The 24417-nt window shown below is 50.1% G+C and overlaps 2 protein-coding genes across 2 annotated transcripts; both read right to left on the bottom strand.

Moving 5' to 3' along the window:
• Positions 1 to 3072: 3072 nt before the first annotated feature.
• On the bottom strand, positions 3073 to 14687 carry DHX37 (DEAH-box helicase 37; the record flags this gene model as incomplete). Its single annotated transcript, XM_079543900.1, has 27 exons — positions 3073 to 3155; positions 3365 to 3462; positions 3922 to 3995; positions 4397 to 4491; positions 4801 to 4938; positions 5073 to 5187; positions 5571 to 5743; positions 5837 to 5953; positions 6235 to 6359; positions 6579 to 6767; positions 6884 to 6990; positions 7528 to 7639; positions 7781 to 8013; positions 8330 to 8406; positions 8646 to 8784; positions 9518 to 9594; positions 9997 to 10092; positions 10213 to 10327; positions 10801 to 10902; positions 11113 to 11226; positions 11537 to 11633; positions 11993 to 12085; positions 12335 to 12483; positions 12907 to 13210; positions 13562 to 13674; positions 13809 to 13978; positions 14579 to 14687. 27 exons carry the CDS (start codon positions 14685 to 14687, stop codon positions 3073 to 3075), a joined length of 3414 nt encoding a protein of 1137 aa, XP_079400026.1.
• A 3595-nt stretch (positions 14688 to 18282) lies between these two features.
• On the bottom strand, positions 18283 to 20684 carry BRI3BP (BRI3 binding protein; the record flags this gene model as incomplete). Its single annotated transcript, XM_079543909.1, has 3 exons — positions 18283 to 18701; positions 19183 to 19285; positions 20493 to 20684. The coding sequence occupies 3 exons, from the start codon at positions 20682 to 20684 to the stop codon at positions 18283 to 18285; spliced, it is 714 nt and encodes a 237-aa protein (XP_079400035.1).
• Positions 20685 to 24417: the final 3733 nt, after the last annotated feature.

Raw genomic sequence — 24417 nt, 5'->3', positions numbered from 1 at the left:
TCAGGGCGCGCGCCCACCTCCATCCTTGGGGCCGCTGCTGCGCCTGCGCGGCCGCCATTTTCCCGGCGGCTCCCTGTTCCTATCCCGTCTCCGGATCGCGCTGCGGCCCGCGAGCGGAAAACGAACAGCCGGCCCACACCCCGTCCACACGCTGCCGGCTCTGCCCGCCATCTTGGCCCGCCGCAGTTTCCCCCCCCAGCGCTCTCCGGTCCAAGCAAGCAGCACACGCTCGGCCCCTCCGCTCCTCACACGCGCCCCGCCGCCTCTCCTCCCCGCCGAACCGCGGCTGATCCCAGCGGAACGCTCACCACGGCGCTTGCAAGCCAAACCCACGGCACACCGCGGCCCGCCTGCTAAGTCTCCAACTACGCCACACGTTCGGTCCCGCCCCGCGCCGCTCAGATCACTCCGCCACGCACTACTTTTCCGCGGCCGTTGCCACCGCTGTGCGAAGCGGGAGGCAGAGAGCGCGGGGCGGGGCGCGGAGGGAGCAGCGGCTGTCGCGGCGCTGTGATGCGGCTCTGAGGGCTGGGAGGGGGTCGGCGCTCGGCGCGCAATGCGGGGGGGGGCACGGAGCGCGGCGGGATCCGTCCGGCGCGGAGCACCGGGTTGAAACCTTGTGTCAAGTGAGAACGTGGTCCTGGTCCGTGGCTCTGCCAGCTGAGGAGAGATCTGCCACAAACATAAATAAGAAATAACGGTTGCTGTGAACAGAGCAGTTGTGCTGCGTTTGATGGAACGGAGGAGATGAGGCACCCGGTGGCTGAGCTGTGTGAGATCTGCACAGGCTCAGGTCTGTGCTGCACCAGCGCTGCTGGGCTCGGCGCCTCCTGCCCTCCTACTTGCGGGCCGCCGTGCGTTCGCAGAGCCGTGCTTTGCAACGAGAAAAACGAGAACGTGGTGTTTGAGCGGTGAGGAGAACCGAGGGGCAGAAGAGCCGTTCCGTGCCGCAGGAAGCCGCGCTGAGAGCCTTGTTGCGCGGCAGCTGCTGCTGAGTAACGCGATGACAAAACTCACGATGTGGACTAAAACGCAAGGCAGCACTGGAGATGCCGGGGATTGAACCCGGGGCCTCATACATGCAAAGCATGCGCTCTACCGCTGAGCTACATCCCCCTGCCACTGTTGCCCACCCGCCCAGCCGCAGCGCTCCCTCGTCCATTCGTCTGAACGGGGGGCGACTCGCGCCGCCGGAGCCAGACGGGGGGCGGCGCTGTGCGGGTTCCGGGTGTCTCCTGGAGCACAGAAGCGCTCTGTGTGCGCACGTGGCCGGCTGCGTGTGGTTTTTGGTTTTTTTTTTTTTTCTCTTCGGAAGCCGGAAAAATTCGAGGGAGAAAAAGTGGAGGAAAAACCTCAGGAAGAAATTAAAAAAACAAACACTACCTCCCCGTCGGGGAATCGAACCCCGGTCTCCCGCGTGACAGGCGGGGATACTCACCACTATACTAACGAGGACGGTGCGCTGTGTTCTCCCGCAGCCTGTCCAGGGCTCGGCCCCACGCGGGCGCTGCGTGCTGCTGCCGCCGAGAGCGTGCCGCGCCGCGGCCACTTGGGCCGGGGGAACTGCGAGCTGCTCTGCTGCAAAACGACAGCAGCGGGGGGAACTGGGGAACAAACGAAGGGACAAAAGAAAGCCCTGCCGAAACCCGGGATCGAACCAGGGACCTTTAGATCTTCAGTCTAACGCTCTCCCAACTGAGCTATTTCGGCGGCGAGACGACCGCTCTCGGGCTGCCGATACGACCCCGCCCAGCCCCGCTCGTCCCTGAGCTCGGTGCGGCGCGAGACGGCCGCTCGGGGCAGTGCGCGGCTGCGGGGTGGGCTGTCGCCTGGGATCCTCCCCATATCTCCCATCGCTCTGCTCCAAAGCCCCGGAAAACGGATAGGCCCCCGGCACCCCGCGGTAACCGCCCCCCGCCACGGCTCTGAGCGCCGTTGCTGTGCCGGGGCGTCCAGAAGAAAAAGCTGCGCCGGCGGTCAAAATACTAACTGCCTCCCCGTCGGGGAATCGAACCCCGGTCTCCCGCGTGACAGGCGGGGATACTCACCACTATACTAACGAGGACAGGCGCATGAGGCTGCGCCGCTCTGCTCCTGCTACAGGGCTGCGGCTCAGCTGATGGCGCGCGACGGCTGTTGAAGGATGTCCACGTTCTGCGGGCAGCGCGTGTACAGCAAGGGGATGTAGCTCAGTGGTAGAGCGCATGCTTTGCATGTATGAGGCCCCGGGTTCAATCCCCGGCATCTCCACATTTTTCCGCCTTCGTTCTTCTTCTCCGCTTTTATACCTTCCACACCCCTTCCTCCAATTCAGAGGCAGAAGCGCTCTGCAAAGCCAGCTACCTTGCTTTCACGCGCCAAGACTCCCTATATATAAATATCTCACCTTTGCTGTTTGTAAATCAGCACCACGCTTAGTTTTTTTCCCCCCTCCCAAACAGGCTGCAAAGTGCATTTACAACCCCTGCTGCTGGAGTTAGTGCTGAGCACCATGGCTCTACAACACCAAAGCTTATGAAACAAAAAACCTCTAGTTCTTAGTGTGCTGTAACTCACATAACTCACATAACCCACACGTTTTCTCACTTCAGTTCTTCCCCACACAGTTCTATAGGGCGAAAGGCAGCGAGTGGGCAGCACTACGAGGCTGCAGCCAGCCCAGCATGAGGGGAGTCCTTGGAACATGCAGAACCATGTGAGGAAGGGCCTACGAAGGTCTAACATTCCTTACAACGCACTGTGTAGAAAACATTTCTCCCATCCAAATCAAGAATTACATTTATTTATTGTAGTCCCTATGACTAATATAGTCCAAAGAGAAACTTCAGCAAAACATAACTGGTAAAATACAGTGGATAAAATTATCCAAATATTAACAATATAAAGCACCCACCAAACAGCTGGTGGGGCTTCTGAGAGCATAGCAGGCTGAAAACCAGAGCCAAGAGCCAGCTAAGAGCCACAGAAAGGCACTGCTAGCGGCCAGGCACTCCTGATCATCAGATCTTCATGGAAACCGATGCTCCAAAAACACTTTGGAGAAAAGGAGTGTCCCAAGAACAGAGCTGGGTGTCACAGTGCTACTGGCGGCCACTGCTTGGCTATGTCCTCGTGCATAACCTCAGGGATCCACTGGCAATAGGCCGCGAGCAGATCTGGAATAGAAAGAGAGCAGCAGTGAGATGGCCTAATACTGATCAACATCCATTTGACTCCTTCACAAGAATCAGAACTCACAGCATGATGGATTCTATTCAAAAAATAAAAATTTGGAGTATATCAAGTGAAACAGCCCACCTTACACGTACCTCAAAAACAACAAAGTCCTCTGATAGGACTAATATTTAAGTAGTAGGTCACTTACACTTGGGGTTTTTCTTCCATGCAGCCAACAAAGCATCACGATTATCACAATTTTCAGCAACCAGAGCCTGCAGGAGGAATTCTGTCCTGGGCTGAAGCCTACGTGAGTCCAAGACAAAACGGCACCATAAAGCAATGAAGCAATGACCATCAGCTCAGTTTAGCAGAGTTACAGCGTTCAGCTCAACTTTCTGAATTCATGCCCACTATCAGTGAGGGCTAAATACAGCTGTAAACACAAGGCCTCTGGATATAGAGACATTTCCTTAGCTCAAGAAAGCCCTCATGCACTTGTACAGAGCCACCCACAGAGGTCAGTGTGATCAGTGCATTGTGTGCTTCCACCCAGCCCATACAATACTGCAAGACAGTTTTTCTTGATTAAAAAAAAAAAAAAAAAAAAAAAAAAAAAAAAACACCCAAAATTACAATTTTCACCTCTCTGCAAGGAATCCTCAGCTCACTGCCTCATACACCCTTCCCAGAGTTTAATTTTTTGTTATTATTTTTCTGAGAAAGTTAAAAGCATTCAGTGGAAAAAAGCTTTTCACAACTTACTTGGACCACGTTTTGAGCATTATGAGAGGACTGGAGAGCAGACACTGGCTGTAAGAACCCAATTTCTCAATGACCTGTGAGATACGTTGCAGAAAGCACACAACAAACAAGGTAAATTGTTCTGTGGAAGCAATCATCAAAGAACCTGAATCGCTGGAGGTTTCAGTCCTATATCCTGTATCCCCAACTCCCCCTTGCAGATCTCCGTACCAACCTTGACCTGACTGCCCTGCCTGATGACTCATCGCTCAGAATGGAGACACAAGAACTGCAGCCTTTTTCCTCTGAGAAAACAGGACTTAAATTTGGCTCTCTTTCACCCACCAGCTAATTCTCATGCCATTCTGTATTTTCGAGCTCTATCCCACCTCACCAAGTTTAGCACGTTCCAGCAGCCATTGGCAAGCCTCATCTTCAGAAACTGGGCTAAAACACTGCTAATGTCCAAGAAGTGTTGCAACCTGACCACACATACCTTTCCTTCAAGCAGGAACCTGGCAAAGTATTTATAGCGGTCGATACCTTCTGGATAGTCAACCTCGACAGCAGGGAGCTGCCAGCTAACTCGATCTGGAAAGAGATCACAATGTCTCCTCAACACTTGAATATAAATGTCCACATGGACCACCAACCCTGGCAGCCTCTCTCTTTAACAAAAGTTAGTGATGGACATAAAACTGCCATGCCAATGGGAAGACATTAACATTTAAACACTTTAAATCCTGTGAATCTGCTCAAATCGCTGTCAAGCCCTTTGAAGAGTCCAAACTGAGCTCTACCCTTTGATATTGTAGACAGCATCATTAAGAGACATTACAGTAACTGACTACAGAGCAGCTCTCAGGAAAATGACCGAGAGAGACACTGTAAGAAGCTTACAAAAGACACTTGGCCTGTGACATCGAATTCTGCCTGTTTCAGGGCAGTACGATGGAGGAGGATTTTCCAGAGGTTTCCCAAAGTGGCAGTATGGTGGCAACAGAGCAGGAATCCACTCGGGTTCAACTGCAGACACACCTGAGAAAGGGAAAACACACCTGAAGGAAGCCTTGCTGCCAAGAGCTGCCACTCAGTAGCAGCCCTATGAGGGAAGCTTTCTGCTCTGCATTCCTATTCAAGTCTGCAGAATGGATCATCACACACAGTCTCACCTTTCATGTACAGTTTTGTAGTCTCAACTATTTCTTGATACACCACAAACTCTGGGAGCTGCTTGAAAAGGACTGAGCTTGGATGGATAAACACTGGGTCGTCCAGAAGAGCGGTCTGTAAGAAAGCACAGAGGATTGAAGCAGAGTAGGAACAGTTACTGGCAACCTCATTTCTTGATTGCATCAAATTTCACTCTCTCTCAGATACACATTTATAATGTCTTCTTAAGCGATGGAGGCATTTAATAACACTTTTATTTTCTGCTCTGTTTTCTCTGGGGACATTAAGCACTCTGTGAGATGAACTAATGGCCCTTTTACTCTTTTACAGCAATTCCTGCACAAGGACTTGGAAATTGCAACACTGAAAACTTCAGTGGCAAGAAGCTGGAGAAAGCCAACACACACAATCCAATGGCAGAAGCCCAGGCTTTGCAGAGTGCCCCTCTGCCCTACAGACACAAGCGAAGAGGAACTCAGGTAAGCTGAGCTGTTTACCTTGTAGGCATTCTTCCACTTATCGTCCAGGAGTTCCTCAGCCTGAACCCTGCGAGCAAGGTGGTCCCCCAGCCCTGCCAATACGATCTGTCGCAAGTAAGTCGCTTGTGCTTCTGTTGGGGGCTTCATCTTCGGGTCAACATAGAGGCCAGCATCAGTGCAGACTGAGTTCACTGCAGGGGGAAAAGAAAAAAGAGAAGGTGAGTTAAGATTCAGCTGACTGGTTTGCTCCCAAAAGATGACAGCTCCCCCTAGAATCCAATTACCTGCTGTTGTCAGCTGCCCTCTCAATCGCCTGATTTCCAGCATGGCTTTGTAGCGGAGCCCGTTCTCTTCACAGAATTTAGGAGTACACCCAGAGTACTCACAGGCCCCCACTGCTCCTGGAAGCAAATAGTCAAGCAGAGAAAACAACTTCACAAATGAGTTCTAATTAAACCAACTGTGGCACAGTACTGTCCCAGTCAGCATGAGCATAGTGCAGTTCCCACTCAGCCAGGGCCATTTGTCAGCCCTTGATGCCTCGACGCTGCCTTGATCAGCCCAGGAATTACACCTCTACACTCAGTCCTACAGCAGGATGGGTTTGTATAAAGCTGAGGTCAGGGTGATGGGGAGAGGAGAATGGAAGTTATCAGCATAGGGAAAGTTCTGTGTGCAATACCTAACATCACCATGAGGTCTCCAAGCTTCTGCAATTCCCCTTGCCCAGCCCAGATCCTCTGCATCTGTACAAGCCTTCCTTTCTTCCCCTTCAGCTTCACTGTCTCTTCCTCACTTGCTGCTGGCCTAAAAGAAACACAGAACGGCATGAATCAGATTGTGCTCAAGAGAGGCATCAACATCCCTACTAGGCTGGATGGAGCCCCAGGCAGCCTGATCTAGTGGAAGTTTTTCCTGCCCATGGCAGGGCATTGGAACTGGATGGGCTTTAAGGTCCTTTCCAAACCAAGCTGTCCTACGATGCTATGGTTCCATATAAACTGGGAATTGGGCTCCTTCACTTACCTGTCAAACTCTTCAAAAAGCTCCCGAACAGTCATGGCAGACACAATGGTAATGGTGTAAGGCAGGCAGTCATGCTGCCTGCTTAGTGCCAGCATCTTTGCATAGCGGGGGGCAACAGGAAAAGTGGCCATTACTCTGCCCAGGGGACTAATAGGGCAGCTCAGCTTTGCTGCCTGCTGCTCCTTCAGCCTGTGGGGAGAGAAGTCATGCAATGAAGAAACATCTGCATTCATGAAAACCCGTGTTTCTGCCCTTGTGGGTGCTTTATCCCCACGAGGAAATATGTTGAGGACCACAGCCATTACCTTCCTGTCATAGGAGGCTCCTTCAGGGCACCCAGGGCTATCAGTAACTCCTCAGCTGCTGCAAGTGCTTCTGTTGGAGGTGGTGTTGGGAATGGAAAGTTGATTACCTACAGTACCAAATAAAATGCCTCTCAGTACATGACCGACATGGCAGTCTGGATCAGTAAGAAGCCCTGGAAGGGAGTGAAAACCTCACCTTCCATTACAAAGACCAAAGAAAAACATTTAGAATGTGTGCCAGAAGCAAGAGGAAAGGACATATAATAGGAGGAAATGCTTAGAACAAAACCATTAGGAAATGTGAAAACAAGCATGACCCTCAGCTGGCACTGACTGCAGGCACCGCCTAGAGCAGGCTGCTTAATGTCCAACTCTAAGCACTGTGCTTTCTGAAAGCACACATATAGCTCCAAACACAATCCCCATTTTGACAGGGGACTTTTCAGCAGCGAGATGATGTAAAAGCTCTTATGACCAAAACAGATCTGGTAAGGTCTGCTGAATTCGTAACAGCATTCGCATTTCACAGAATGGAAACCAAATCCCAGGACCCTCATTTCTAACATGGATTTGTGTTTGTTTCTGGCTCCAAAGGGCAACTACTTTAATGAGCTCCATAGCACAGAGCCAGTCTGACACCTCACCTTTTCTATATTGAGTGCCTTCATTTGCAGGATCAAGTCTTCCACTGGTCGCTTTGTAATTTCTGGTGCAGAAAATTTCTCAAAGTCCATGAAGACAGCTGAAGAATACAACCTAGTGGACCAGAAATGCTGCTTGGAAACTTGCAAGAAATCTGAACTCATGAAATGTGTGCGAAAAAATGGCAAGGGATTTAAAATCAAAAGGCAGTTGAGGGTAACATTTACATAGCCCTCTTCCCAGCAGCTCGCTAACCTGTAGCAGTGCCCTGGTTCAGTCCGGCCTGCACGACCTGCCCGCTGGTTAGCTGATGCTTGAGATATCCAGGTGACTCTGAAGGATGAAACCCCGGTGATTTTGTCATAGAAACGCTTCTTCACCTTTCCACAGTCAACCACGTATTTGATGCCTGGGATGGTGAGCGACGTCTCTGCCACGTTGGTGGCTACAACACAGAGTCTCGTGCCAGGAGGAGGAGGCCTGAACACCTACAACAAACAGACGGGCGTGTGAAATGCACTGCCAACAAAATCCTTGATGCATCCCATAGCTGTGAGTAATTTTGACATGCTACAGACTATTGCTTTTCATCTCTCCCAGCCCACTGGACCGGGACATCAGGGAGAGCACAGGCCAAGCAATGCCTGCTCCAAACCCAGCCTATCCTGTCCATTGAGCCATTCCAGTCTGCCCACTGGTGGTGGTCCAAGATGGACCTTTTAGCTCACAAAACACAACAGGCTTAAGACAGCAATGCCACCTATCAGTAAGGGCCATTTGTTTTTGTGACAGTGAATCCTTTACCTTTGCTTGTTTCTCCGGTGCTAGCAAAGAGTAGAGAGGGAGCACATAAAGAGGAAGGGATGAATCTGATTTCTCTTCTGTGAAGAAACAAAGCAATAATCTTTAATACACAGTAAGTCAGCTTCTAGGCTTATCCTCAGTGATGTCTCCAGGAACATAATTCGTTAAAAAGCAGCAACAAATTATTTGGCATAAATCTCAATCAGAAAAACTTCACTCTTCCATTATGCAGACCCAATGTGCTGTCACACCAGCCTAGCAAGGACAGCTATTTTATGTCACACTTTTCACAGCTAACTGTAGGTGAATGCCAAACCCTCTTCTGAGTCTCCATCTCCTAAGTCGAGGTCAACATCAGATCCTGCAATATCATCATCAGTGTCAGCATCTCTGTCTGCATCTCCTTCATCCACCGGTACAACAGCATAACTGTCCAGATTGATTTGGGGAAGTGCCTGAGGAAGATGGGGAAGAAGAGAATGAAATGTAAGTGGGAACACTGACAGCATTTCATACAGCTCTGAAAGCAAAGCTGAGCTTTTATTCCAAGCATTTGTTGACAGAGATTCGACAGAGATTGGGAAATTTTGTCAGTATTTCAAGGCTAAGATTCAGCATTTCTTAACTGTGAGAGTCAGGGGACAGCCCAAGTCACAATTTCAAACAGCATTCTGTGCTGAGCCATATTTCTTCACAGGGAGTATTAGCAAAGGGTAATTAACACTTCTTCACACCACTCCAGCTACCAGGACCCCAGACCAGCAGACAGTGCATCTGCAGCATCAAGATCTCCTCCCAGCACAGTGCACGTGGGAGCTGGGCAGAAGCCAAATGCTACCATCCATCACAGACACATCAGACTCAATTCTGGGTAACAAGTAGCCAGAGCAGAGGCAGCCCTGGAGACAGTAAGTCTGCAACTCCTTCCATTACCGTTTTAAGGTCAGTACTTAGCTGAAATCTGTCTCCTACCCACAGTATCCAGGGACACATTTTAGCACTCTGCTGCTTGTAAGGCAGTACTTAGGAGTGCAAGCAGTGCTACTGTATTTCTGCAGGGACGCATGCAGGCCACAAGGCTTCATGCGAGCCTAAACCAGCCTGGTGAGAAACACCAGTATGCAGTAGTGCTCTCCTGCAGGGAGGGCCCTGCTCTGTCTCTGGGAGGAATCCCAGCCATCACAGTACCGTAGCTTTCTTCCGCCTTCTTGATTTCTTAAATTTTCGCATTTCTTCCACTGATTCTTTTCTGTCATCATCATCTCCTACAAGAACAGCCATCAAATCACCATTAGCTGTGCACGCTTTCATCTCAGAAAAAGGAGTGTACAGTCTGCCCCACTCCCACCTCCTGCAGGATTCCAAAGGCACTGCTGAAGGCAGAGGGGACAAGGAGCCATACTGAGGACCAACAGCAGCACACAGCAAGCGTGTGCCATGAGCTTGAGAAGACAACTAGCTGAGCTATGGCAGGATTTCGCTTTCTAAATCCATCCTGGGAAATTCCACTATCCTAGACCCTACCCCCAACCCTTGTCTTGAGAAATTTTAAAATAAAAAATCTTATTTTAGGTGCAAAGGAAGCTCATTTCTCAGAGAGGGGAATTTAATTCAATTCCAAGTTTAACTCCATTAATTTAAGCCCAGGTCTTATTCAATAGCATTACCTGCAGTGCTGGTTTTTTGGAAGGGAAAGGCTTTCCTCAGCCTCCTACAGAGAGAGTGAACTTCTGCCTGGCCTGTCAAGAACACCAAAATCCCACCTGCAAGAGACGAGATCACTCTAAATGCCATGCACCACTGCTTAAGTTACCAAAAAAAAGCTCAAAAAATTCTACAGGTACATTGTGTGAAGAATTTGAGAGGCTCCACAGTGCCCTTACCTGAGGGTAACATCCGATGGATTTTACACACCTTTCGGAAGCACTCCCCACTGTAGTCATCCAGGGGAGTTTTCTTGTTAAAATGAACAGTGACAGGGAATTGCCTCGCATCCACCTAGAGAAGAATCCAACAGCAAACAAGCCATGTTTGTAATGCCAGCACAGTCACTGCAGCCCTCGTGGCAGAACTAGATATGCATATCCTGAAGTCTGAGCAGCTTTTGGTTTGGTAACCTACAAACCACAGGACCCATGTAAGTGATCTGTGGTGGCTATGCTGAACACCATGAAACCAAGAGGAAAACTCAACTATTCTCTCTTGGATTGAGGCTTCCTAACCATAACTTCCAGTCTTCCAAAGTAATCCAATTCTGCCAGGGGAAATTCTCTGATAGAAGTGGAGAGAAAACCGAGTCCCAAATGACAGAACAGTATAACCAGAACAAAGCCATACTTTAAATTGACATCCAAAAGATTTAGGCACGAAATGGGCAGTTTAGAGCATCTCATTTCTTATTTCATAGAGGAAACCCCCGCTGTATTTTCAGCTGCTCCACCTGGCACAGATCCCAGCGAGAAGAACCGTACCTGTAGAACAGGAGGTGTGACAGCAAACAGCCTGGTGTTGTCAGTGAAATCCTCCACGCGGAGGGTGGCTGACATGATGATCAGCTTCAGCGGCAGCCCTTTCTGCAGGGACACACAGCTGTCAGCCTTTGCCTGCAAGCATGTGGCACTTAGGCTATACAGCACAAGAACTACTGGCATTGGACACGAGTGTTTTCTAATAAGCCAGAAATTTTAATTACTTGTGCCTGGTGGCACTGCAAGCAGATGCTGTGTGAAAAGCTATTTACTGGCACCCCTTCCTCGTGTGCCTTCTGCCCCGCAGCTTCTCACCTTCTCCCGAAGAGGCACGATGCGGGACAAGAGCCCTATCAGGATATCCGTGTACATACTTCTCTCGTGGGCTTCATCGATAATGATCACTTTGTACTTTAACAGCAGAAAATCCTGAGAAGAAAAATCGATTGCACCGCATGAAGCCTCATCTGAGCCGCAGGCATTTCCACTCGTTGCCACACTCAGACGCAGTCCTGCGCAGGCAGTGTAGCACAGACCCAAACTCTCAAGGCCATGCAAAGCAGCCTAGTGCCCAAGACTCCTGCTCTCATTTTACACAGCAAGAGAACCCAGCTGAGAGACTTCTCAGTGCTGAAAGGGATTTTGGTTGGAAGGCTGGCAACAAACCCACACAATTTGGCTGGCACCTCCTCTGGCTGAAGATCCCTTTCTTCTCCCAGCAGCAAGGGCAGTACCTCACCTTCTGCACTTCTTTCAGCAGCACACCGTCTGTCATGAACTTGATTTGTGTCTCATCTGTGACATTTCCTTCATATCGTATTTGATACGAAACCACTCTGTGAGGGAATAGCGGAGAGACACAAGGCATGGAGGGAAGCAGGAAGTTAGCGTGCAGGTCAGCAAGCAGCCTTCAGCCTAACTAAATGAGGACTCGATGCCAACATACGAAAAGATGCACCCCAACAGCCCACCAGGGCCTCACACACAACAGACACCAGAACCTGGGATATGCAGCAATTCCACCCCATGCATCTGCATGTGCTTCCACAGATACCACGGCAGTCTGTAAGTAACCTGCCACAGATTCTCACCAGAGGCAGAACAGCAACACACACATTTCTGTTTCAATCTATCACATGTGCAGTGCATCTCAGTGTAGCCTTCCCAGCATGGTCCCAGCAGGTTTCCTTCTCACCTGTGTGACAAATTCATCTCCTTAGCGACGCGCTGAGACATGGACACTGCAGCCACACGCCGGGGCTCCGTGATCCCAATGATGCCATCTGAACTAAAGGGACAAAGAATAACAAGGGGGGGTTGTTTAAAGGCTTCAAAAGATTACTTATGTGCAAAGGGTTTTGCAAGTCACAGCTGTACTCCCTTCCGGTTTTTAAAAGCTCCTTCAGCGTGGCCACTGCAAATCAAAGAGTGAGCTCCCAGTTCAGCCGTTTCAGAATGCAGGAGACAAATCAGAAGTGACCGAGCTCAGCCTCAACTTTTGTAGCTACATTTGCTGCATACAAAAGACAACTCCTACCTGGTATAACCAGCTTCATAGAGAAACTGGGGGACCTGGGTGGTTTTACCACTGCCCGTCTCTCCGCATATGACGACAATAGGGTTCTCATTAATGGCTTCCATGATGACTTGCTCTTCAGCCAGAATGGGCAGCTTCAGTCTTGCTTCCTAAAATAAAACACATGGTTTACACACATCATTTAGTCCTCCCAAGGATTGAAAAGTGTTTCCTAGCTCAGATGACAAAATCCCCAAACAGGAATTCTGCAAGGTTTGAGGCTCAAAAAGCTTCAAACCAGTGAATGCCTAGAACCACTGCCATGCCTAGAACTAGACTCACCCAAAGAGCTTCTCAGAAAGCAGCCACAAGTTTCTGCACTTTAATTTGTGAAACTACAGAATCTCCTGAGCTTATCAATACTGCATTTCCAACAGAGCTCTTCCATAACCCTACTGTGTCAGTTCAAAGACACACAGAACTCTTCCCAGTTCTGGAGAACATCCTACTCACATCAAATGGAATAGAATGGTAGTGTCTGCAGTGAACTGCAAGATTCATTCCTAAGCCTGTAGGTAACTGCTCAGCCTCACCTGAATCTCAGGAGATCTGTCCACTGGAACAAAAACCGCAGGCTTGCACGACGGTTTGCTGGACACAGCAGGAGCAGCCTGCTGGCTCGCCATGGGCTTCTTCGTGTCTTCCTCTGGCTTCCCAGCACAATTCACATTACTGGCTGAAGGCTTTTCAATTTCTTGTTTCTCCTCTTTCTTCTCCTCAGAGCAATCGGATCCATCCTCAGGCTCTGATTCTGAATCTGAGCTGTGTCTTCTCTTATTTGCACCACTGATGCTCCTGATCTTCTCAGGTACAGCAGTGCCTGGCTCCTGCAATACCCTAAAACAACACACCACCACGTGAACTACAGCGACAGGATGAGAGGTGATGGCCTTAAGTAGCACCAGGGGAGATTCATACTGACACTAGGAAAAAAACAGGCTGCCCAGAGAGGTGATGGGGTCACTGGCCCTGAAGGCGTTCAAGAACAGCGGAATTCACACATCTTCTACAGCAAACATTGTACCACTGAGTCACTGGGTGAGCCCAAACCCGGAGAAAGAACTCCTGCACAGTGGGCATCATGCAGCACTGAGACAGGTTCCCCAGGCAGAGCGAGAAAAGAAAGATGCAAAGGTTGCCACAACCACAGCAGTAAGTCAGAAAGGTTTTCTCCCTGCACCGCTTTACCTTTTGGGCTGATACATGCGTCCCCCGATGCCAAGCTTGGAAGTGGTGTACAGAAGCTTCATTTCTGCCTGGGAAGCCTGCACCTCGCTCAGCTTGCTCAGCAGCTCAGCGCGCTGCGTGGGAAAACCAACTGCAGTCAGTACTGATAGTCAGCGGGAAGTAATTTCATTTAAAGATTGGCTCCCAAGTTAACTACCATTTGAAGAGGGGGAACCAATGCCAGAATTACTCACAAGCAGCACTGTACCTGTTTTTTCTTTTCCTTCTGTTCTAAAACTCTCTGCAAGTTTTTCTTCTGTTTCCTGCTGAGAGGTTTCTTCTGCTGTTGCACAACACTGGGTGCTTTCTTTTTCTTCTCTTTCTTTGCTGGCAGGACCAGGGCATTGCTCCCATCAATTCCCTTCAGCGGTGCCCCATCTGCAAGCATCCATGTGTTACTCAGCAGAACCCAGAGGGCCGGTGTCAGCATACTGCTCAGTGGCCAAATCACACACTGTACGGGATACAGCCACTCCAGGCAAACACAACCCTCCCTGCCAGTCAGAACCAATCCCTCTTGTCAGTAGGAACAAAAACCCCATGGCATGGGGGGCGGAATGCTGCAATGCTTGCTGTGGCTGCTCAGCTCATCCCCTAGGCTTATGGCACAGCACCGACGGCACCTTTCCTCCTTTTTTTGCAACCTCACAGCCAAAGGATGTAGAGCAGCTCAGGGCCACATGTGACATCACAGTCTCTACCAGAGAGAAGAGTAGTAGTAGTAGAGAAGTCTGCATTAGTAATGCTTTGATAATAATTGCATGAGAAAAGTGATTTAAAAACCCACAAACAATGGCTTTGATAGTACAAGCGTTAAGCGCAGAGGTAGTTTAATAACTGGATTGCCTTAGTAAAGAACAGCCTAAGTGATGCAGAGCCATTACCACCCATCCTACACGACCTTTCCAGACCACGTAACGGCCCAACAGCAGCGCGGTGACACCGCAGCCACCCCGAGCTGCACTGCGCCCCGCGCACCTCCCAGCTCCAGCTGCAGCTCCGCCGTTTCGGCCCCAGCCGCAGGGAGCTGCTCGGCCCCGCATCCCGCCCGCGCCCTCCAGTTGTGCCGCCGCCGCGCGCGGCCCATATCGGAACCGGCCCGGCCCACGTGCAGCGCCAGGCAGCCCCACTTCCGGGCACCGCGGTCTCGCGAGGAAGGGCGACGCGCACGCGCAGGCGCAGCACATGAAAAGGGGCGTGGCTTGTTGGTTAGGGGGCGGGGCCCGTCGGGCGGGGGCGGGGCCGCAGCGCTCGGCGCGCCGTTCGGCAGCGTCAGGGCTCGGGGCCGTGGGTCACCGAGACAGCCATCCCGCCCCCCGGCCCACCGCAGCAAACACCACTCCAGTTAAAAAGAAAAGATCAACTTTTAATGTGCTGTCATCACAGTTGGGTGGAATTATCCAAAAGTTTAAAATACATGCGGATACAACAAAACCTTTTGTTTTCCAGCCCAGACAAAGAGAACTCGTGGTCATTCACGTCATTAGCTGCCAAATACAGATCGGTACGTGAGCAAATCACACCTAAACTTCTACACCACCAAGAGCTACGGTTACACACTGGTCTATGTTCCACATTCACTACGCAACACATCTTAAAGCGAGCCACGAGTTGGAGGACGCACTAACACAGCACTGAGCCACAGCAGGGCACACAAGGCACTCCGACACCCAACAGCACTTGGAGAAGCGTTACAGTCTGCGCGCGACGGGTCGGGTATCTACAGGTGAGGTGCCTACCTGCAAGGAAATCCCTACAAGCGTCATTTGAACAAAAATGCCAATGCACTGAGAACACAACGGTAGTTTCAAACATCGGGCCTCGAAGCACGGAGCTCAGAACGCTGAAGACCCGCCCTGGAATTTGGCACCAGGTGGCGTGGAGCCCACAGCCGGTGCTGTGTGCTGTGTTACAGCCAGGCTGGCAGCTGTGGGATCGGGGCTCTCCTTGTGCCACCAACACAGGCAGGCGGTGCAGGGCTCTGCTGTGCCCACAGCCCGTACCTGCACGCCTAACCGAGATGCTCACACTCATGGCAATAGCAAAGCAGTGCAACCAGTCACTGAACGAGGTCTACGAATCAGAGCCAACACTTGGTGGGTCAACTACATGACTTGGAATGGAAAGTATCTGTAAAAGGTATTTACAAAAGTAAGTTGAAAGAGGTTAAATACCACATTCATATCTCAAAAGCATTTTCACTACAGTGCATGTTTAAAAATACAGAGCATTTTTAAAGTATATATATTGAAGACTAGATTGTGCTTTAAAAAAAATGATTACTTCTGAATTTGACTAACGTGAAAACTGAGTGCTGGGAAAAATACTGATTAAAAATATCCAATTTTATATATACTGCTCTTCACATAACATTTTGCTATACATGGGATGCAAGTAAATACAAAAATACTTTTTCCAAGCAGCAGGGCGATCAAAACTAAGAGAATTAATACAGGAGGGCTGATTTTTACAAAACTAAAATAAACGATTAGAGACACAGGGAGAAACTATAATCCAAATGAAGTTTCATATAGTATTTGTAAAGAAATCTTTATAATAGACAGCTCTTAATATATAAACGATTCAGCATTTTTAACTTCAACATTAAATATGGATTATGTAAAATACAATCTATGCAAATCTGACTCATGCACATAGTCCTACTGAAGGCAATGGAGTAAGGTTTGCAGACTTTGGTCCTCAGGCCTCAGATTTAGCAAAACTAAGAGACGTGACCACCTTTGCTAACCAATTCCTAATGTCCACGGTGGTGCTTAGCTCAGTCCTCTGTGCACAACAGCAGCAAAACCAGAGCTTACAGGGAAGACTCTGCAATACTACAGAAAATGAGCTGTAACAAATGAATACACCGTCATTCCAATGCTCAGCTTCGCAAGGCAGATTATTTGTCTCCATAGAGCTTATCTGTTTATGGGAAGGATTTTAAGTTGCAAAAAAGCGGCTTCTTTGCAACTCTAACCACGTATTTCTTGAAAAATGAGACTCAGAGGAAACTGCAGATGCAATAAAAAAATTAAATTGCGTTACAACAGTGCCAACTGCATATCAACTTCAACCACGTCGAACTTCAGCGACTGCAGGTTGACACGAAGGCCATAAGAATGGATTATAAAAGAGCCATTCACGTAAATGCCACAGACAGACCAGAAGAGGTTAGGCAAGTAATACGCTTTTTCAGAAGAGCATTAAACTTCAGCATAAAGGAAAAAACCAATTCAGCCCACGATACATTCAGTAAAGCAGCACACTGAGGCCCTGCCCGGGCAGCTGCGGCCCCGCTCAGCAGCCACGTGGATTTGCTCCCATTGCTTTCAGGCCAGTCCCTGCTGCAGACCCAGTTCTTGTTGCGGGTTCTCTTAACCTATCATTCAGAAGTTAGGCAAGGCGTTGTTCCTCAGCTGTGGCCCATTTTTACCTCTGCTGGCACTGTCACTGTGCTCAGCACTCAGCGCCATCGGTTACAAACCTTTGACCGACTTCCCTCCCTGAGGTCACCTTTGTTTCAGCACATTTCAAACTGTACAAAACCAGTGCTCACCTACCAAGCTACTTAATCACAAGGTTACAAACACATAAATCCTTCAAAATACAGCTGCTCCAAGATCCTACGTTGCTTTGCTTAGCACACCTTTCCATGAGGAGACTCGCTTCCCCAAAGCCCAATATATTGAGGACACAGACTTCAGGATAAAAGCGCCTACACAACAATTTTAGAAAAGAAATCCACATCTTCCTGCAGGTAATTTATTGCCACTTATTGGTCCTGAGAAAGCTTTCAGCAACGATGCATTTGCAAGTGGTTTAACCGCTGACTTCTTTTGTGTGAATGGGTCCCAAGATTAAAAACTGCATCATTCCATCCTATGCACTGATGCTTGAAATACACTTCACTATGAAGGTCAGATAGGAATTACAGATTGCCACGCTACATCTTTTCCTCTTGTGTCAACCAATTAAATCGGATTTCCTTTCGGATGTCAAAATCTAAGTTCCTGATAGGAAAAGCAATGAAATAAAGCCACACGTGCACTTCTCAATTCCTTATGTGGGACTGGCGTTTAAGGACCTGAAACTTAATAAATCATCCTTCTCCCTTATTCTCTGCCTCCTATTAAAATCTAGGGCGTGAATTTTATGGCCTGGATACCAGAAAATTACTTTATATTCTACGAAAGACAACTTCAAGGCAATGAAATAAGCCAACAGTAAGAGAAAACCATTTGAGACTTTGCACAAACAAACAACAACAGCAAAGGGTGGACCCACAGCAGTTACCTCTCAACAGAAGTGTTCAGTAGCTTTAGATTTTAACTTTGTGTGTCAAATTTGCATATGTTTAGCTGAATTTCAGTATTTTAAAGACTACTCGATTTGCTTTTATAAAAAATTTACAAAAGATGTTTTTAAATGCTTGTAAAAGTAAGCGTTTCTCTACTGATAAAATTCTAGTACTGGATAAAACTCTGAATATACGGCTTAATTCTCTTTCCTACAAGTATAATGGCTGAGTGTGTAATCTAGATCAATTAGTCTTACACATGATGAAAAGTTATAACTCTGCACACTTTTTACCATGTGATGTTTTGTTGCTTTGTAACTTCAAATGAGACAGTGCTTAGGAACTTTCTAGAGCTGGTGTACGGTGGTCTATGGGGGTGGGGTCATTGGTCACCGCCTCTGTCCAGGTTCTCAATCACCCTGGACAGACGTATGTTCAGCAGTCTGATCTGGCTGTCGAGGTGGTCCATCTTCTCCTCCAGGCTGCTGTTGCTGTTTCTCCTCCAGTAAAATCCCACCGGCCCCGTCATGAAGTAGACAGCCACCACGAAGCAGAGAGGCAGCACCGCGTGTTCCGGGTCGCCTTCGTACTTCTGCAGGATGTAAATGCACGAGAGGGTGAAGAGGGCAACCCTCGCAATCCAGAAAAAACGGCCGAAGATCATGTGCAGGAGATAGAAGAAGAATCCGAGGAAGAGAGATAAAAACCAATAGGCGAGTAAGATGGCACCGATGAGCAGAATAGCCCGGGTCGGGTTGTTGGCAATTGCTGCTGGGCTGAAATAGTGAGTCAAGTTGGAGGCTGAAAAACAAAGGGAAATGTACAGCGCGTTAACGAGCGCACGCAAAAGAGAACGGCGGAAACATGAGCACAGCTTCAGTTACCCATTTCTGGATGGATCTTTCTCTGATCACTGGCCCAGCTCTAATGATGCAATTTAATTAACGCTCTTAAAGAAGATTCTGCGCCTCTCCTTCATTTCCATGCACTGTTCCAGACTATTTGCATCCATTCAATGATGACACCAAAGAGCTGACCGTGACCCGTCACCCTATTACAGACATCCTATAAGCACTCACACCAAAACACAACAGTTGGGTTTAAGCTTCTGGTTTGGAGGTCATGATAGCACAGTCAAAATCACGTGAAGTAGGCAGAGATACCACCGGTGAATGTTCTATGTACAATGATTCAACACAGTTAGTTTCCCACTCAGGCTATGCTTGTGTGCAATGACACAGATTGATACAGCTCAGGGGTTAAATGGCATCATCACACTTACCATCAATTCCAAGAACATCTAACAAATCAGTCCATATTCTCCAGAACGTGTCCATTAATACATCCACCCCATTCACAAACCTCTCTGTCAACCTTGAGAAAAACTGAGAAATAAAATTGAAAATTAAGAAAGAATAATAAAACCCCTTAATTATTGCAACTTACTAGTCATGAGCAGAACTGTAAGTCATGCAGCAGAAACTGCAGAATATTTTGAAGACCCCAAGGAAAAAAATTGAACCAGAGAACCACGGAAGGACTTGCGTTGGAAGGGACCTGTGTTAGAGCACCCAGTCCCAGCCTTTGCCCTGGGCAGGGCCACCACCCTCCAGCTCAGGCTGTCCCAGGCCCCAAAGATGATCAGAGGGCTGCATCACCTTATCTACAAAGACAGGCTGAGGGAGCTGGGCTTGTTCAGCCTGGAGCAAAGAAGGCTGTGGGGTGACCTCATTGCAGCCTTTCAGTATCTAAAGGGAGCCTACAAACAGGAGGGGAGTCAACTCTTTGAAAGGGTAGATAACAGCAGGACAAGGGGAAATGGTTTGAAGTTGAGGGAGGGGAGACTTAGGTTGGATGTCAGGGGAAGTTCTTTCCTATGAAGGTGGTGAGGTGCTGGAACAGCTGCCCAGGGAGGCTGTGGATGCCCCGTCCATCCCTGCAGGTGTTCAAGGCCAGGCTGGATGGGGCCCTGGGCAGCCTGGGCTGGTATTAAATGGGGAGGTTGGTGGCCCTGCCTGTGGCGGGGGGGGTGGAGACTTGTGATCCTTGAGGTCCCTTCCAACCCCGGCCATTCTGTGATTCTGTAATCACAAACTTAGTCGGCACAGTTGCTCTTATTAAGGTGTTTTAGCACGCAAACTTGCAGGTTAACAGACTTTAAAAACGCACTTTGTTCGCTGTGCATCGTTCAGAGGCTTAAAGAAAACACGACGGATACGGTAGAGCATGCCAGAGAATCGCGTTTTCATCGAGGAACCGAGATGCGCCGGGGCACGCCAGGGCTCAGCACCGCTTCCTTCCCCAGCGCACCCACAGAGCGCAGCACGCTCCGCATCCCGGCCGGAGGGCTCCTGCGAACAGCCGCCGGCCTCCGCCACCCGGAACGGCTTTAACCGGACGTGTCCTCGCCACCGTCGCGCTGCGCCTCGCCGTGCGCCTCCCCTCCCCAAAGCCCGGCTCCCGCCGCTCGGCCGAGCCCGGCACCAGGCTTCGCTCCTTGCGGCCTCTCGCTGTGCGACGCGCGGCCCTCGGACAGCCGGGGAAGGGGAGGCAGCGCGGGTGCGCGCGTATGAGCGGGAAGAGCGGCCTCACCTTCTGCAGGGCCCGCACGTTGTCCTCCCCGAACAGGCCGCTGACGCCCTGGTAGAGGCCGCTGGCGGCTCGGCGGAAGCTGTTCTGCTTCTCGGCGCCGCGGCTCCGCGCCGCCCGAGCGCCGGGCCCCACCGTGCCGCCCAGCAGCAGGGCGAGGAGCAGCAGCACCGCCGGCAGCCGACCCGCCGCCATGGCCGCCCGCGCTGCACGTTGCGCCGCGGTTATAGCGCCGCCTTCAGGCCGCGCCGCGAGGTCCGCCGCCGTCCTTGGGGCGGGGCGCGGGCAGCCGGGGCGGTGCGGTTCCATCGGATCGCTTGCACGTGGGTCCTTCCCAGCGATCGGAGCAGCAAAAGCGCAGCAGTGCGAGCTGGGCAGCGTTACCTGCTGCTTCTGGGTAGCGAAACCTAGCCGGGACGTGAGCGCGGCGAGGAGTTGCGGTTGTGTTTGGGGAGGTGACCGTGCGTGTACAGCATTCGCTGGGGATCTCTGCTCTGATAACTGCACTCCCCCATAGAGAAAACTGCTCCTGTCTGCCCTTCCTGGGGAGTTCTACAGCCTCAGGGTGCACCTGTGCCTCAGCTTTGTGTATCTCTGATACTGGAACCATGTCCTTGATGCTTAAACTCGTAGCTGGGCCTAAATCTTGTTACAAAGTAGTCAAGCAGACGTTTAGATTATAGATATTTTTCTTATTGCCTTTTAGTCTGGCCAAAATGCTTATTTTCACATTTAGCAGAATAGCTCAGGCCTTTCAGCCTTTATATTTGGCCCTGAAGGCGCTGGGCTCAGACCCAGGGAGGCACTTAGGCTCCCACGTGATTTCAGTAGGACATTGATTCTTTATATTTTCATAAAAGCTGCTTTCGTTCTGTTTTAATCCTGGACCTGGTCATACCTGTATACACTGATATCTGTGTCGTGCTCTGCAAAATGAGTTGGCAGTGGATAACAGTTACTTGGAGGTTGTCAGGGGGTCTCTGGTTATCTGCCCTCGGTGTCATGCATTGATTCCCAGCATACAGCATCCACTCTGGGAGCATTTCCTCCATGTAAAAATTTCGCATTAGCAAAACATATCTGCAATTTAATTAAATGTCACAAATGTTGTTTTCTGTGCCAGTTACAATTGCTCGATTTGCTCTCAGCTGGCATGGCTTCTTCTGGATCTCTTTGTGCTGTTTCTGGTCCAGCAGGTCTTGATGCTGAGGATCTGGGACAGTTCCTATTTCCCTGTGTGAATTCTCATTGGGAGTTTTCCCCCAAAATCCATTCTGCAAAATGTTTGTTGTTTCCTTCCGTCCGCTCTTTGCAGATGCCTGTGGGCCAATTTTAGAGGCTGCCTTTGGAAGCTGTGATCGTGGCTGTCCTTCACAAGAGGTCAGGTTAATTTGGGAATCACCCCTGGCACGTCACAGATTTCCAGATCTGTCTCAATGAGCCTATTTTAGGTAAATTCACCTCACCTTACCGCAGCTCTTACGAAATTACACTATATTTCACCTTTCTCTTGTTTAAATAAATGAAATCATGTCTGCTCAAAGAATACATTGCCTCATGGCATGAAATATTGATCTCATTTTTCTTTAACCACGTTGAACTTTTTATTAGGACAACTGTGAGGCTTCTAGAAGGATCTTCCCCTGAGGATGAGCAGTGTGAGCAGCACGCCAGCACTTGTGCTTCCTGATCTGGAGACTGCGCGTGTTTTCTTATTCAGAGAGGTCTAACAACATTCTTAACAGCTTTGGGAATAAACTGGGGTCTTTGCAATGTCAAACTATTATCGTGTCACAGGGTTCTCTCTTTTTAAAATCATTCTTACATTGAAAAATAATGGGCAAAGCCTTTAAGAGAGCTGAGTGGCGTTGATGCGAACCAGTCCTTAACCTCCCCAACCCTTCTTTTTCTGCCTTTACTTCATCTCAGCTCACTTTGCCATAACTTATTGTATACAACCTCCTTCTGTGCCCTTTTTTATTCACGTTCTGCTGTTATCTCTATGAGGCTTTTCTTGCTGTGCTTCACTGCTTCTTTTCTTTTCTTTTTTTTTTCCTTCCTACTTTCTGCAGATGCTTTTGCTTTTTGTTCTGGCTGCCCTTACCTCAGGCACCACTCAAGGGCAGCTGAGCCCAAGAATGCCAGCTGTGCCTCAAGATTCTCACCCTCCTACAGACCAATTAACCAGCTGGTGGCCACTCCGAATATGGGGATTTGGAGCACGGTTTCTTAACGCAGCTGTTGGATCAGTGGATCACGATCAATCCTGAGCACAGAGCGCCTTGAGGTATAATTACAAAACTGTTAGCTCACAGTGATTGTATCCCTTGTTTTAATTTAACAGGCTGGCTGCAGGTTAGCTGTGCCACAAATGAGGCAGTATCATCACCGTTCCTCTTAATAACTCCTGCAGTGTCCTTTGAAGGGTTCTTAATCTAATCTAGAGCACAAACCGTGATTTAATTTGTAGCCAATTATTACCACTATTAGGTATAAAGCCAGGGTAAGAAAAGATTTGTAAATTGTGAATTCCAGTTAACCTCATTTGGGTTCTTTTCCCCCTCACTATTCTCATCTACCTTCTGAATCGTTAGCAGTCACTGCATTCCCCCTTGAGCTCCTTTTGCTGTGAAAGGTTTCGTTCTCCCTTTTCTCCCCGCTTCTCTGAAGCCACTTTTGAAAGATGAAAAAATGTTTTATTTGGATAAGGAAAAAGAGGAATAACAGTGAGGTACAGGGAGACAGATCCAAAGCGAGGATGCAGCAGCGCAACTGCTGTTCATACACGAGAAGGGCGCCAGGTGTTCCTAAAACTCGACTTCTATCACAAACCCCACCTGCTCCTTCCTCCTCCCACTGGGGCAGCCTGCTTTAAACCGGGCCTTTTTGACCTCAGGGAGGAGAATTTTTGGGTCCCTCCTCGGGTCATTCGGCGCCACGTTTTCTTTTTGGATGCAAACTTGCTTTGAAAACGATTACAACCAGCACCCCTCAGCACCCCGCCCTCCACCCTCCGCTGACAATAAGAGCTCCCCCCGGATTGGGCACACCTCCTTCCGATGCGTCAGCTCATTGGTCGGCAGAGACGACGGCTTGCAAAATGTCCGCGCTGATTGGTTCCTCGCCACGTCAGCTCTTCCCCGCTCAGCCTAGCCGTGAGGAGAGCGGGCTCTGGGCTGATGTGGGGCCAGGCGCGCGCCGGCCAATCGCTCGTGGCGGCGTCGTGACCGCCGTGCGCCGCGCGGATCCGTCCGCAGCGCGGGGCCGCCTGAGGGGCGGCGGCCGGAGGGGGGAGGGTGTGCAGGGCAAGCGGGGCGAAAGCGGGAATCGTCCCTTTTTGCGTCGGTCTGTGCCCGAGCTGAACGTGGCAGGCGGGCTGGAAGCGTCGGGCGAGGCTCTCGGAGGGGCTGCCCCAAAATGTCACACCTCAGCGCACGAGGGGAGCGGCTGGGCGGCCACGCGCAGGGCACGGGGACAGCGACCGCTCTTCTCCCCGCCCCGGGCTGCGACCGCGCGCTTCACACCTGAGTGACCCCAGCGCCGAGCCGGAGGGCACGGGGCCGTGCGATTGCCGCAATCGCGTGTTTTCCCAGGCCTGCCAGACTCACTTGGCAGCGCGTCACACGCCGCTGTCCCGCTCTGGGCTACGTCTGCCAGTTCACGGCTATCAAGAGACGAGAAGCAGCCGAGCTGCCGCGCCGAGCCCGCAGACGGCCGGCGGTGCAGTGGAAGGACACGCTTTGACGGGCGGGGCGCACTCCTTCGGCTCCGCGGAAGGTTACCGCGACGGGCGGTGAAGCGACCCTTAAAGCGCAGCGCCCCGCGCAGGGCCGCGCAGTGCGCGTTGAGAGCCGCGGCGGGAGCGCTGCTGTGCGGCGGCTCTGCGAGAGCAGTGACGGTTCTTCTCGCGCCTCCGTTCTGCGCCGCC

The sequence above is a fragment of the Tetrao urogallus genome (genome assembly GCF_951394365.1).
Source record: "Tetrao urogallus genome assembly, chromosome: 17".
Taxonomy (NCBI): domain Eukaryota; kingdom Metazoa; phylum Chordata; class Aves; order Galliformes; family Phasianidae; genus Tetrao; species Tetrao urogallus.
Note: the sequence above shows the minus strand (reverse complement) of the source record. Positions and strands in the feature narration are given on the sequence as shown.